The sequence below is a fragment of the Tenrec ecaudatus genome, chromosome 14 (genome assembly GCF_050624435.1).
Source record: "Tenrec ecaudatus isolate mTenEca1 chromosome 14, mTenEca1.hap1, whole genome shotgun sequence".
NCBI lineage: Eukaryota > Metazoa > Chordata > Mammalia > Afrosoricida > Tenrecidae > Tenrec > Tenrec ecaudatus.
The window spans coordinates 42,992,151-43,008,227 of record NC_134543.1 but is presented as its reverse complement, the minus strand read 5'-3'; the positions used below and the strand labels follow the sequence as shown (position 1 = coordinate 43,008,227).

Sequence of the window (16,077 nt, the reverse complement as noted above, 5' to 3'; positions counted from 1 at the left end):
GATTTGGATGCTGAGTGGACCTTGTATTAAAGAAACTTATGGGAATCTGCTTGTCATTTTCATGGTCACAGTTGCTGCTGGAGCCCGAGGCTGGGGAGGAAGGCGTCCCAGCAAGCCCAGCAGCAGAGGGAGGGGGCGCAGCAATAAGTAAGAAGCAATCAGGGAAGCAAGGAGGACGTCAGCCCTGTGGCCTCTGGTGCTGTCTGTCTGGGCCCAGAAAACGCCTTCTGCCTCACTTGTCTGGATCCGGTACCGCAAGTCTGAGTTTGGGGCTCTGTAAAGTCAATAAGGGGAAATAATAATAAATGGAGATCTACTTTCCCTTTAAAAACAAGCAAAAGCAAGCAAACACACAACGCCTTATGGGACTAAGGACATCCTCCTCATACATGTGTTCAGGCATTGTCTGAGCAGATCCCTGCCGAAGAAACCTCCAATGCTTCAAGGGGGATTGAAGTCTTAGGAATGGCTGCTCTCCTTTATCTTCTCACCCCAAGGTACAGGCAGTCCCCAGGATATCCATGAGCACCCTCTCTAAGTGTGTCTTCCTGTCAAATTCACAGGTGAGCCATGCTAGTGTATCAGTTCTTCTTTAGGCGTACTTTACTGCAAGAAGGGCTGGAAGCCTTTTCAACCGTTGAAGAGTTGCGAGATGGCACAAGTGCAGGTGATTATGACGAAGAATTTGTTGCCATCGGGGATTGGTGTAATCATTTCAAAGCATGAGCAACTCTACCCAGCATTACAGCGCAAGTCTGAGTTATCCATGTCAGGCGTTCATAACCTGGGGACATCCTGTATTTTAATGTGCTTTTAGTCTCCTGGAAACCTGCACCCCTTGCTCTGTGTTTGGCGAGGGAAGAAGAGCAGGGGCCATTTCAATAACGCATTTAAAAAGTCCTCTTAAGTTCTATCTTCACCAACACGTGGTGGTTCACTGACTTTGATTCGAATGGAGACTTGTGCTAGTTTATACGGAGAGTTGTTGGCGGTGTCTAACATTCAAGGGGGCTTCAAAAAATCCTCGCAAGAATGGAATGAAAACATAATGGCATCTTCTCCCAAACTTTGTGCGGGTCCCTTTGACATGCCAACTGCCCTTAACTTGCACAGGAAGTAACCCTTGTGTTGTAGTGGGAGAAAGGACTAGTGGAAAGGGGCAGGAGGGCTGTCTTTCTAATTCTGGCTTGAACCCCACTGATATGAGTTTAGGTTTTGGGAACGTCGTCTGTTTCCCTATTTCTTATTAATGGATGATACTAGTCACCTACCAGCTTCATGAGATAGTTGTGAGCATGCCATGAAATAAAATGTAGAAAGGCAGCAGGCACACACACGCATGAGCAAGCACATGTTTTATATGTACGCGCACATCTATACGTCTAGCCGTTTTTCTCCAGCTTGTCCCAGTGCCCCGTTGTTCTCTTGCTGTCCCAGTGCCTTCCTTCAGGTTGTAAATATTATGCAAAGAGCTTGCTCTCAGGCGTCTCAGAGGTAGTGGAGTGCTCACTTTGGGAGGTCTGACCAGAGACAAAGGCAATGAGGTACCAGTATCATGTCTCCAGTAAGATGGATGCTTCACTGATCAGCCTCATCTTTTCTGGTGATTATATTTGTTCCTGAGAAGCAGATATAATTTCTAGAAATTGCACAGAGTATAAAGCCCTATTTAAAGATTTGTTGAAAGCTTAATTCCAGGCATGCGTTTCCTTTGAAAGGATAAATCTTTGTGTCGGGAGGCATGTCATGTTATTACTCTGCTCTCTGGGATCAGCAGTCTCAGAGATGGAGCATCCAACCGTTCTATGTTTGAAATGTCATGCCAACTGCCTCTTAATGAAGATTTATTTATCCTTTTCACACTCTTAAGTATGATCTGTGGGGGATAGGCTTCTCTCGGTCCACATGGATAGAACCCATTATTGCTAGTGAAAGTTTTGCTCGTGCCTGCTGACGTGTATAGGCATTGAACTAATTTACTTTCAGGATTTCCCCGAATCATTTTTTGTTTAACTGTATTAATATTAAAGTTTGTATCTATTTGGTGATAGGTCTGAGGTTATCACTTGTAGGGGTGTAAGCATTTCTTTCCTCTGTTTCAGCGGAGAAGTTTTGCGAGTGAACCACCAATTTAATTTCTCATCAAGCTTAGTCTGTAGTTCACATGAGTCCAGAGTAATGGGAGGAACTGAAAAGTGGACTTTGTAGACATCTGCTAGCTGACCATGGTGTTGGTCATGGCGTCTCAGAACTTCTTCCAGCCTCTGCCTTCCTGGATGTCTCAGGTTTATGAAGCTCTCCAGCAAGCAAGTGACACATTCTCTGCTACCTTCATTAACTTAAGCAAGCGAGAGTCTAAGAAAGCGAATGATCAGGACTTGGATGACATTCAGACCCAGAAACCTTACGTTGAAGATGAAGAACAGGGCAATGATCGGAGTCAAGAGGACAGAAATTTCTTGTTTCTTGAAGTGGATCATTCCTCACGTTGTAATAGTGATTTGCAGGATTCCGCTCAAAGTTCCAGCCTCAGTACTGTCCAACATGCGATGGACTCACATTCTGTAGTGTCCCAGTGGCCCATTCAGACCCTTGATGACCAGAAGCTGCAACATGTGCTGTCTTCTATTGCTGAGGAAGAACATCACCTTGCAGAGCCAAGCAGTGGCCTTCAACATGGCTTTGGCAGTCAACTTGCTGGTATTTTAGAAAATATTAATGGAAAAAAGCAAGGTAAGCTAGCCAGCGATCACTTTTTCTGGCCCCTCCCTCCACCCAAAGGGTATGTCTATTCATGTATTTTGACTTGTTTTAGTTATCATAGGAATTTTATTTGGTTATCTTATTTATATAGCTTTTTACACAGCGGCTTCTCATTGAGAGGCACAATCTTCAGGAATGCTTTCGGGATTTGAGTATAAAGCATCGGAAGGTTGGTTAGGGTGGGCTCCATGTTCTACTACAGTAGTTTTGAGCACGTGAACCAATGGCATCAAGTCCTGGATTTGGTTTGAGGAGCTGCTGGTATGCATGTCATGCTTTAAAAAATATCTATTAAATAACTGTCCTCGCCACCCCTACCTCTGGTGAAGGAATCTCTAGGTGTTACTATATTATTCAGTGTGAAATCCTTTGCAAACAGCCATACTTGTTGCAGATTTTTTAGTTGATAACACTCTAAGAACACTTTTCACAGTGTTGTACTGACATGTGATGTGGGATGACAGGGGATAGGAAATTTTTGAAATAAGAATAGCTTGATCTTTCTTTGAGCTTTGAATAAGAAAGGAACATTTAGTTTATTTTTTAAAAAATGGCCATCAACCTTTATCCTATTAGGACCAAGCACATGGTAGGGCTTCCATAAGTGCAGAATAAATATGTTTACAATAGACTTCTGTAAAACAGTAAAACAATTGCATTATTTTGTCTATTTATCCATTGAATTGTAGCTTCCCAGAAGGTTTGTAGTTCGGTGCCATCAAGTTGGTTCGGACCCACTTGAACCGTAGGTCCCCCAGATCAGAACACTGACTGCTCCTGGGTCATCCTGCTGATTGCTTCTATGATTGAGACGATTGTAGCAGCCATGGTATTGACTCATCTCCTTGAGGGACCTCATCTTTTTCAGCTGCCCCTCTACTGTACTGAACAGCATGTCTTTCTCTAGGAACCGGTCTCTGCTAACAACATGTCTGAGACATGGAAGACTAACTATTGCCCTTCTTGCCTCCAAGGAGCACTCTGACCATACTTCTTCCAAGACGGAGCCTCTTGTCCTTCCAAGACGGAGCCAGTTGTGCCTCAGTCCTCACAGTATTCTCCTTGCTTTTCAGTATTCTCGAAAGGTCTTGTGTAGCAGATTTATCTAATGCAATTTGTCTTTTGATCTCTTGACTGCTGCTTCTATGAGCATTGATTGATTGTGATCCAAGCAAGATGAAACCCTTGACAATATCGACCTTTTTTCAATTGCTCAGATGTTACTTATTGGTCCAGTTGTGAGGATTTGGGTCTTCTTTACATCGAGTTGTGATCCACCCTGAAGGCTACAGTCCTTGATCTTCACCAGCAAGTGCTGGTAAAGTCCTCTCACTTTCATCAAGCAAGATGGTTTCATCTACATATCACAGGTTGTTAATAAAAATAAACCTTTCCCCAATCCTGATAACACATTCTTCTTCACAGAATTCTGCTTCTCTGGTGACTTGCTCAGCATACAGACTGAATAAGTATGGGGAGAGGATACAACCCTGACACACACCGTTCCTGATTTTAGGCCATGCAAGGGTCCCTTATTCTGTTTGCACAACTGCCTTTTGATCCAAGTACAAGGGCCAAATAAGCACAATGAAGTGCTCTGGAATTCCCATTCTTTTCCAGGTTGTCCATACTTTGTAATGATCCACACAGTCAAATGCCTTGGCATAGTCAATAAAACACAAGTAAACATCTTCCTGGTCGTCTCTGCTTTCAGTCAAGATCCATCTGACATGAGCAATGATATCCCTTGTTCCATGTCCTCTTCTGAATCTGGCCTGAACCTCTGGGAGCTCTCTGTTGGTGCACGGCTGCAACCACTGTTGGATGATCTTCAGCAACATTTTCTGGCAAGTGATACCAGCGACACTGTTCTATAGTTTGAGCATTCTGTTGGGTCACCTCACTTGGGAATGGATATAAATATGGATCTCTTCTAGTTAGCTGGCCATGGTGCTGTCTTCCCAATTCCTTGTTATAGATAAGTGAGTGAAATTCCATCCATTTCAGGAGCCTGACTTTTGGTTAATGCTTTTGTTGTGGCTTAAACTTCTTCCTTCAGCATCATTGGTTCTTGTTCCTGGTTACCTCCTGATATGGTGGAATTTTGACGAGATACTTTTGTATAATGACTGCGTAGGGCTCACTATAAATGGATAAACAGAAAGTATTGATAGGGTGAAGGATTTCATTTTACTTGGATCACCAATCAGTGGTCATGGAGGCATCAGTCAAGAAGTCAAATGACCTGTTGAATTGGGCAAATCTGCTGCAGAAGTGCTCCTTAAAGCAAAGATGACAATTTCAGCACTAAGTTGACCTAAGCCACAGTATTTTCCATCCCTTTGGGTGCCTGCAAAATCTCGACACGTAATGAGGAAGCCTGGAGAAGAACTGATCTTTTGGAATGATGGTGTAAAGAAGAATATTAAATACATTATGGCGTGCCAGGAGAATGAATCAATATAATTTGGAAGATTACAACCAGCATGCTTCTTAGAAGAGAAGATGGTAAGACTTTCTCAAGTACTTTGGACGTGTTATCAAGAGAGACCCGTCCTTGGAGAAGCACATGACGCTTGCTAAAGAACAGGAAGACCCTGAAAGAGCATCCCTTGTGAGCACAGTGCAGGATCAGAGTCTTATTATATGATAGAGTCACTAGGGGTCAAAGCCAAGTCTGTGGCACCCAACACCAGCACAGAAGGCAAGGACCATGTTTAGATGGGTTGTTATCGACTTAACATAAAACACAGTGTTAGGTGTCTGTTAGGACATCAGATAATAATGGGCCAGGGGCATAGAAGCAGCCAAATGCTCTTTTTATTCCTGCTTTACAGTGGAGAATCTTGATGCCAGACAGTTTGCGACTAGACATTTAGAAAGAGACTTAATGGGGGCTGACTGATTCTAGAATTTACACACACACACTTTTTCATGTGTCATTTACATACAGTAAAATTACGGTACATTTCTATGAGTTTTGACAGATACACACACTCACCTAATCATCATTGCAATAAAAATTTCAGAGCATCCCTTTACCTCAAAAAGGTTTCTGTGTTCTCTCTCCCTACCTCCAGCGCCTGAAAATCACTGACCTAGCTTCCATGTTTATAGTGTTTACTTTCCCATCATGTCCTATAGGTGGAGGCATGCAATTTTCAGTCTGCTGAGTCCGACTTTTCACTTATCACAGCATCCATGTTGCTGTGTTTCAGCAACTCACTTTGAGCAGTTGAGCGTTATTTGAATTGCTTCCAGTATTTACAAGCTGGAATACAAGCTCTATAGGCATTTTCAAAACGGATTTGTATGTATATCTGTGACCGTAAGTTTCAATTCAGGAAGTACTTGGGAGCAAGATTGCTGTACCACATGGTTGGTATTTGTTTAACTCATAAATTCCAGTTGTTTTTCAAAGTATTATTTTTTGGCAGTACTAACAGTATGAGAATCACTTTGTATCCTCATTATAGGTTATAAACTATCATGAACGCTTGTATAACAAAGAACCTTAAAAGATAGATAGTGTCTCTTACCAGCGCAGAGCAAAGATTTGTTTGTTGTTCTATGTAATAAAGACAGTGTCTCTTTCCAGAGAAAAGTTTAGGCAAGGAATATAGATCTTCTAAGTTTGGTGTTCCTTCACGGTGGCACAAGAGCATTATGTGTGCCATCTTGCTGGACCCACCTCTGCCTTGCTGCCTTGGGAATTGTGCAATGACATAGGAAAGAAATGTGAACACAAGGCTCATTCTGCTTGCTGCGCTGAGTAATAAACTCTTCTCTGTGTCTGACGCAGGCCTCTCATGTCTTCTGCCAACGTCCATGAAACACGAGAACACCTTGTGGAGAGCGAGCACGGTTGACAACACAGCACATATAGCAGAATTATGACTGGAAATCTCACTCGGTCCCTTACTTCTTACTTCTCCTAGTAAGACCAGCAGCAATCCAAAAGAATACAGCATGGCACACCTGTGTAGGCACACCGAGCGGGGAGGAGAGTCTTTAGAGAGAAGTCTTGCACTATGGCCCCTCTCAGCCCGTCAAGAATGTACCAAACACCTACTACGGACACAACACCGTGGGGCCTGCACAAGCACACACATGTACAAATGAGGAGCTTCTCTTTGAGACCAATTGAAAAGCTTATATTATTTGTCTAATTTGTTCAAATGTTCATACTACCCCAGCTCTTCGATGGCAGTGAGAGCTGGGAGCTGGGACTGCAGCAGGGGCCTAGCATGAGACAGTCTCTTTGGTCCAATTCACTCATGACTTTATAGTTGGAAGATGGAAGGAAGAGTTTTACTAAGTTCTCCTTAGGGAACTTCTCTCTCTCTCTCTCTCTCTCTCTCTCTCTCTTTCTCTCTCTCTCTCTCTCTCTCTCTCTCCCCCTCCCTCCCTCTAATTTACTTCAACTATCTTGTAGCCCATGAACAAAAGCTCGTCTTCCTCCCTTTCCGGAGGTATTTAAATGCCCCTAGGGCCCAACAAAACTAGGATAAGTGACTGGACTCCCAGATGAATACATGTTAAGACACTGTGTTTTGGGATTTAATCTGCTGGTTAACAATCTTAAGAATACTCAGATGCTCTCCCCCCCCCCCCCCCGCATCTTCTTTCTACCAAGGGATGATGTAAGCTAGAGTAGAGGGGCTGCTTGCACTTTATTAAAGAGAGGCATTTGTGGATGCACCAGGAAAAGGCAGCCTTTTCCTCAATGATTTATGTTCCATTTTCAAAAAGCTTTGTCAGGCCTCCTTTTCCCATTTAACCTTGAGTTCTTTTCATAACGTGGTGTCTTGATTTTATGTTCCTTAATGTGCCATATTTTTTCTCCACAAAAGATTTTAAGCTAAATTGGCCCAAAACAAGAGGGATGCTGAATGCTTTTTGTAACCATGGAAACATTTCTGGGCACTTACTGAGGAACTGGTTGCCAGTAGTAATGTAACAGAGAAAATAGATACACTTCATTTAGCAGTTGCTGATGATTAAGAGGCAGAGAGACTACTTATAGTGCCATCCAAAGATCGGTGTTTTTGGTTTAAAGGCCCCAATCCCAACCACCAACCAACCGCTCTGTAGAGAAACAGTCACGGCACCTTGGAAATGGGATGGGAAGGAGTTCTTAATTGAAGTGAAAAATCATCTTTGTTTTCAGTTTTTCAGCTCAGACATTTTTCAAACCTTTTTTCCCCCACCACATGTATTTGTTTCCAAGAAATATGCTCACTCGTTCCTGAAATAGCTCGCTAATGGAATTAATGTGTTCCAAGTACATTGGCATATAGAACTTTAGAAACAACATCTTTGGCTAGATGCTCTGGATCTTTTAAAAAAATGGAATGGCAGCTTTTAAAATTATGATAACTTGACTTTTCAACTGCACAAATAGGCTAATGCAACATGGAAATGAAAATCTTACCGTGATTTTAGTTGCTGGTGGTTATCAAGGCTTTATGAATGGAAGGTGCATTCTTCGGTCAGCATTCTTGGAATTGCTTGTGGTCATTGAGACTGAAAGCATCCGATGATATAATGCAGTCGGTTCAGAAACGATGCGAGGCTGCCTTCTCTGCGGTGTGCGTCAAAGCAGGAGAAAGGTCGCATTGTGCCCCCCACCCCCTTCATGCGGTGTGGGGCTGCTGCTTTTCCGCTGCCCCAGTGCAGTCTTGAGAGCAAATATGTCCCTAGGAAATGTGTCTTCACTTTGTAGTCTTGAGCATTTGCCACCACGTTCCTTGGCTTTCCAGAATGGTCCAGGGTAATCATGAAGGTACAGCTTCAGAAAGTGTTTTCTCAAAGCATTTTGAGGCTAATTTTCTTGATATTTTTCTTGCACGTTTCAGAAAAGCTAGGTATTTATAAACATATCAGGACTGTCATACACAGTTTTCAGAATCTTGGAACTGAAGTCACACAGTTTATTATTGTCAATTTTGATTATTTTGTACATTTTCAAAGGAAAATTCTTGCATTTAAAAAATTCTACTGGCTTCTCCATTGAATGGCTAATGTGTATGTGAAATAAAGAAATAAAGACAAAACAAAACAAAAAAATTCTACAATGATCAGGAATCAGGATATATGATGTATATAATTGGAAAAATATGAATATAATATTTGTCCTGTCTTCTGGATGTTATGATAAAATGCTGAAACGTTTTTAGGAATAAGATTCAAATAAGAAACTAAAGGGTCCTTTTTTTTCTTTCTATTTTCTCATTATTATCATCATTAGGAATGAATTTGAGGCAAGTTAGTCTCCAATAAACTTAAATCCCATTTTAACCATTCCCAAGGAGTCAGATTTTTTTCTTTAATAATTGAATTACTTGATAATAAAAAAAGGCTCAGGAGTATTGTTTGTCCCGAGACTCAAAATGTAATAGAGCCAGGCATATCTTTCCCCCTCCCCCAAAATCTAGCTTAAGGAGAAAGAGCTGAATCCAGGCAGGCACTACAAGCTTAATCAAGCCCCTTTCTCATTGATTCTTTCTTCTTTCTATGGGAGATTCTTACTTGTGTGCAAGAACGAGGGAAGAACACCATGAAGATGGTGTCCTCTTTCCCCACTAGTCTTTCTTTGTTAACCCCCCCACCCCCACCCCAGTTCGCTTCCAAATGTCCTCTGCTGATGAAACACAGTCTCTTTTTCTGAAATGACACTTTATAATGAGATGTACAATGAGATGTGTCCGAGATGTCACTGTAAGTGTCTCTTCGACTCTTGCCATCTATGCTTAGGGGTGGTCTTGCGGTCGGATAGGGTCAAGTGATGAGCACATTTAGGCACAACAGACCGAAGCCCTACCCAGTCCTGTGCTATTCTTACCGTCTTCCTGACCATTGCTGTGCTTGAGCCCACTGTTGTGAGGGTGCTCCTCTTTCCTGCTGGTCTCCTACTTTACCCACTGTGCTATCCTTCCTGAGCTGAAGGCTCACCATCCTCAGAGCGCTCTGACTGCGCTTCCAAGACAAACGTGCCCGTTTTTCCTGCAGCCCAGAGTACAGCCCATTTTCTTTGCCAGCTCCATAATTCAAAGACACTGATTCTTCAGCCGTCTTTCTTCCCTGTCCCACTTTCACTGCCACATGAGGCAGTTAAACGTTCTATGTCTTAAATCAGGAATGTCCTCGAATGAACAGTTTTGCTTTTTTTGGCGTTTTGAAAAAGAGGCTGTTGGTTTCAGATTTGCCAAATGCACCATGTCATTAATTTGTTCAGTGCTGCTTCCATGGGCGGGGGTTACAGATCCAAGTACGACGAAATCCTTGACCACGTCAATCATTTCTCCATTTATTGGTCCAGTGGGTGGAATTTTGTTTTTTTTTGTGTTTAGGTTGCAATCCACACTGAAGGCTGTCATCTGTGATTGTCAAGGTCTTTTCTCTTTCAGCCAGCAAGATTGTGTCGCATCCTTCTTGCAGGTTGCTAATGAGCCTTCCTCCAGTCCTGGTGGGGCATAGTTCTCCATGTAGTCCAGCTTCTTGATTAGTCGCTCAAACTGGAGAATGACTTTCTCTTGGTCTATGCACAGGTTTCTTATGAGCACAAATAAGTGTTCTGGAATTCCCATTCTTTACAATGTTACCCATAGTTTATCTTTGCATAGACAATGAAACACATGTAAATGCCTTTCTGGAATTCTCTTTTGTCAGCCAAGATCCATCTGATGTGAGTAATGCCAATCCTCACTCCACATCGTCTTCTAGATCCAACTGGAATTTCTGGCAATTCTCTATTAATGGACTGCTGCAGCTGCTTTTGAATTATCTTCAGCATGATTTTACTGATGAGTGATCTTTATGGTGCAGTTCAATAGGTTCCGCATACTGTTGGGACATCTTACCTTAGAATGGGCACAAATATGGATCTATTCCCATCAATAGGCCAAATAACTGTGTTCCAAGTTCCTTGGCAGAGAAAAGTCTATTGACAGATCTTCGCTGGAATTCTCGTCATTCCTGGAGCCTGTTTTCCTTCAATGATTCAGTGCAGCTTGGACCTCTTTCTTCCATAGCAGCTGTTCTTTTTCATAGGCTACGCTCTGAAATGGCTGAAAGTCACTTGATGCCATGACTCTTCTATTCTTCTTGATGCCGTGACTCTGAGTGTGCCTGCTACCTTGTTCTGATCCTTTAGCGTTCATCTTCAAGGGGCTAGGGCATTTGGCTTTTGATGTACAGTAGGGTATGGAGGGGATGGTCCAGGTGATTGGCATTTGGGTATTTAGTGCACATTATATTTATTAACTATAAAATTTAGGGACTATGTCAAAAACATTACAGTTTAGTTCAATGTCTTCATTTCGTGATGTATTCTTAATCTTAGACTCTATGGCAGTGGTTAGAGTCCCAATTTGGAGAGAGTTATCTGTTAATGAGATAGGAGTAAGGTAGAGGATGTGACTCAAATTGCCACCCTTAATTTCCTTGGAGGTATGGCCTGGAGATTAGCTATACATCGAAAGGCAAAAGCTACACTCCATCCAATTCCTGGGCGTGGACAAGACGCCGCCTTTGCTGCACTCTTTCCAACGGAGCATGCCCCGAAGACTAAATACTGAGACACCCAGCGATGGGCACCAACCACATGCCAGTTACTTTCTAAAAAGACCACAAGCCTCGGACTTGGGTAGCCATCTTGGTGTTGTCTCAGTGCGCTCCTTGCCTGGGTAAACAAAGGAGACCTGCTTGCCACTTTTGGATAGTTCACATTTCTGTTGCAGTGCCGAAAAATTTTGGCGGAGTTCCCTCTCTTCCTGAGGATCCTGCATCTGGTGTGCCTCCATCTGACGTGCCTCCATCTCACCTCTGGGTCTTGGGACATAAGCTGGTTGCCCATTGTTTGACCCGATACACTGACTTCCGCAGCTTTGTGAATCAAGTGATGAACTTGGTGTGGAGGCTTCTCCAGAAAGACGGAGCAGCAGGATCTTTTCCTTCCTCCGATGTCAGAGTTCCCCCTTGGTGGAGCCTTCTTCTGGATGCTCAGGAAGAACCAGGTAGTGCCTCCTTCTCCGAGATTTTTGTCTCATCTCAGAAGGGTCCCACCTCTAAGCTTCTAGTTCCTGCTGACTGCAGCCTCTTTCCTTTCAGTCCCTAGCTCTTTCTGGGGGCTGCATCCTCAAGTTACAGGGTTTTTTAATAGCAGTTTTATTAGCATGCCATACAATTCAGCAGTTCAATCATATCAAGAGGAATTGTGTAATTATTACCACATTCAGTTCTGGAACATTTTCTTCTTCCTTGTACTCATTGTTATTCATGTAATTATTTTTTTGTAATTGTAGCAAAAAGATATACAACAAAACATTCTCCAGTTCCACAACTTCTACATGTATAATTTAGTGCCATGGAATATATTTCTTCATCTTATACAAACATTATTGAAATACTTTTCCAAATATCTGTTGTTGTTTCTGTTTTCCTGAATAGACATCAACCAACATAGTAATTAAACTATTATTAAAAATGGTTCATATTAATTTTGAAAGTGCTAGAACCTGAAAATAAATGGATAATTTCTGGAGATTATAAATAATAGGTAAAATAGCCATGCTGATACTTACCAGACAAATATATTTACCATCAGATGATGACAAGTGTGATGTAAGACAATCAAGCAGGATACGGGGCTAGGACTTGAGTAGGTATGCTTTATATAGGTAGTTTTACATTTTTAGAAGAATAACCTCTGATATGCTAACATCTAAGCAGAACCCAGAGTGAAGTGAAGAAGTGGGTTATGCAAATATTCAGGGGAAGAGAATTTTAGCAAAGGGAAAAGTAAGCAGAAAAGTCATAGGATGAGGTGGAGACGATATATGGGGAAGTAGTTGAATATATGGCCTTGCTCAACTTTATCAACACCTGGAAAATAGGAACCACTATTGAATTTCAGCTCTTTAAAATTTTCTGATGTTTTGCAATCAAAGTTAATCAGGGGAGATGTTTATGGGAAATTTTAGTAACCTTTACATGATTATAAAAATAAGTTTTCGTTTGGGCAAAGGAAAACTTGTAAAGTTGAAGCTTCAAGTACTGTCTCCTTAGCCTGTAATCTCAGAGCATACTTTAAAACCAAAACACCAGATTTTTTTCTAGCATTATCTAGTTTCTATTCTGTTTTGATCCCACAAAAGACAGTCCCTGCGAAATCAATGTAAGTTGGAAGAGCGTTCTGCAGAATCTGTAGATGCATAGCAAGCATGCACTGTTGAGTCTGTAGATGAATAGCAAGCATGCACTTGTTGAGTCTGCGTTAGATCTGTGTGAACCTGAGCCACTGTTTCTTACCCACATCACTTTCCCTTGCTTTGTTGCACATACTCTTAGCGATGTCACTGAGGACATTTTTTTATATCTCAGGAGCCATGCCACTTCCACAACTGTACTACATTCAACAATATTGGGAAATCCTCAATTTGTTATAAACAAAGAAAAAGGGGGACACTCTAATAATTGGTAAGTGTGGGTTGCTAAACCCAAGGTCAGCAATTAGAAACCAGGAGCCACACTGGGGAGAAAGATGATACTTTCTACACCTGTAAATAGTTGCAGTCTTCAGAACCCACAGGGAGGCAGTTCTACTCTGTCCCAGAGGGTCACTATGAGTCAGAATTGACTTGATGGCAGTGAGTGAGAGGGTACATCTGGTTTCATGTGGGAGTCAATCCAGAGGTTTGAATCTTTGATATCTGGTTTCTCTATGTGTATTTCAGTACATTTTCCTGCTTCTTCTGGGTTCATCATAGTGACCCTATCATGAGTTTCCAAGACTATAACTCTTTATGGGAATTGAAAGCCCTGTCTTTCTCCTGAGGAGCAGCGATGGGTTTGAATTGATGACCTTGCAGTTAGAAGCCCAACTTGTAATCACTATGCCACCATGGTGCCATACACTCAAGAGAAATGAGTTTTGGTCTTCCAGTTGGTTCCATTATCCAGCTGGATGTGTAGTGACCTGACTGCCAAAGCTTTCAGGTTCATGTCCTCTTGGGTGCTGATTTGGCGGTGAAGGGGGCATGTCCACTTATGGCGACTTAAAACAAATCCCTGGAATAGCATCAGTTGGCTTGATTCTCTGGTCATGACTTGGATTATGTGACAAGCTTCAGCATTGCTGAAGATGGAGGAATGCAGTGATCTAATTGGCCAGGCCCAAGTTATCTGTCACTTTTAGAGCTGGAAAGAGAGCTTACTAGAACTGTGGTCTGCGGGTGGAAGAATGGCCATTCACCAGAAGAAAGCCAGGCTGCCTAAAGCGAAAAAATAGTTGAAAGAATGGTAATTTTTACCAGAATAAAAAATTGAAGTTGAAATAATTGGGTGGCAACAAAAGGAGAAATGATAATAATTAAAAAGACCAATTGCAGGAGTCATACCCGTCACGAGCCTCTTCACTGCCTTTGCACAGTATTAAATGAACGCTTCCTCTAAGAATAAGCCTAGATTCCTGTGCTACCACATATGCCGTATGTCCTTACCGGTGTCATAAGCACCTGCTTCTCAGTGCTTATGGGCACGCACACACCACAGTCATGATTCCATGCGTCATCTATCATGACTGATTTAAGTCTTGGATGGTAGAAAATATTTCTGATTCACCTTCTTAGACAGTCTTAAATGGTTAGGCCTTTTATTATTTATGTATGTAAAATAAATCACTACCGTTTTAGTGGCTTAAAACACAACATACATATATCTCAAACTTCCTATGGGTTAGGGATATGAACAGGGGATCGATGGGTACTCTTTCAGGATCTCACAGGCCACCCGCAACAAAGTGTTCAATGATCTCCATTCTTATTTGGAAGATCTGTTGAGCAATGAGCCACTTCCAACACTCCCAAGCTCTCTCAAATTGTTGGTAGAATTCATTTTGTGGTGAATGTAGGAATACGGCCCCAGCCTCCTGGTAGTTACTGATGGCATGCATCCCTCCACTTCTGGAAGTTATCCACGCTCCGCAGAGGCTATCACAAGAAATTATGTATGCGTTTGTGTGTGTGACAGTTAAGTTGTATGTCAACTTGGCTGGCTAGGTTTCTCAGTTGTTTGGCAGTAATCTCCCATGATTTGATCTAACATAGCGTAATCAACTCCATGATGTGATCTAACATAACGTAATCAACTCCATGATGGGATCTAACATAACATAAGGAACTCTCTGGGAAAGCTTGTTAATTCTGCTCAGTCTGGAGGCTCCATCTGCTTTGTCAACAACCAGAATGCCTGCCAAACCCAGGAGCCATCAGCTGACTGTCCGCTTTGGATTCATGAACCAGCCAGGTTGCCAGTCTCCTGGTTCATCAGATCCCACAGCTACAGGAGTCAGGAGAATCCTCCACCTTCACATCTGACCCATGTGCCAGCCCTAGCGACATAGTGGTTACAAGTTGGACTGCTAACTGCAAGGTTGGCGGTTTGAAATCACCAGCAACTCTGTGAGGTAGAAAGCCAGGGCTTTCTATTCTGGTAAAGCGCTACAGTCTCAGAAACTCACCAGGCATTCGCTATGAGTTGGCATTTTCTTGATGGCAGTGAGTTTGGATTTATAACCCAGTTCTTGGTCCCATTTTATTTGTTTGGGGACCAAAGATTGTTGACTACTCCTGCCCCCTTGGAACTCATTGCTCACCGGCTTCTGGGCTCCACTTCGGATTTTTCTGTTGCCACACGTAGCCACTTGTTTTCATTCGCCTTCTTCTGCCTGACTTGGAAGTAGTGTTTCCCCCCTACACACTTGTTCACCGCTTCCACTACAAATCCATATTTATCTCAAGTCATCTATCCAACTACATATTGAACATCTTCCTTTGATAGCATCACACATCTCGATTTCAACAAGATTAAAAACAGAACTCTCATCTTCCTTTCTGATATCAGTTCTGGAAACCTAGTCATCAAAATAAGATGAGAGAACCCACTACCCCTGCCTTAGAATGAATTCTGACCCACAGCAACCACACAGAACGGAGCAGAACTCCTCACCAGGGTTTCCAAGTCTGCAAATCTTTACTGAAGCAGCCTACCTCATTTTGCTCTGGTGGAGTGGCACACCAGCACTTCTTTAATAAGGCCAAAGTCCCTTTCAACTCCTTAATGATAGCTACCCTCCCTCCTATTTTGCTTAATAGTCAAATCATCTTGATTCTGTTTCTGCAGTTTCTCTTGCATCCATCAAACTCCTGTTCACCCCCCTCTCCCTTAATTTGGTTAAAGTATCTTCTTCTGTTTGGTTTATTTTGATAATGTCCTAACTGATCTTTTTTGGTGTTTTCACCATCTCATCCATTC

At 42.3% G+C, this 16,077-nt stretch overlaps 1 protein-coding gene across 1 annotated transcript in view; it reads left to right on the top strand.

The window, feature by feature from the left end:
* Nucleotides 1–2,225: 2,225 nt before the first annotated feature.
* The window catches only part of SYT16 (synaptotagmin 16), a 127,912-nt gene continuing 114,060 nt past the window's right edge, over nucleotides 2,226–16,077 (top strand). The window contains exon 1 of the mRNA XM_075531699.1: nucleotides 2,226–2,733. Within this exon, the coding sequence (XP_075387814.1) occupies nucleotides 2,226–2,733 (508 nt within the window). The remainder of the gene's footprint in view (nucleotides 2,734–16,077) is intronic.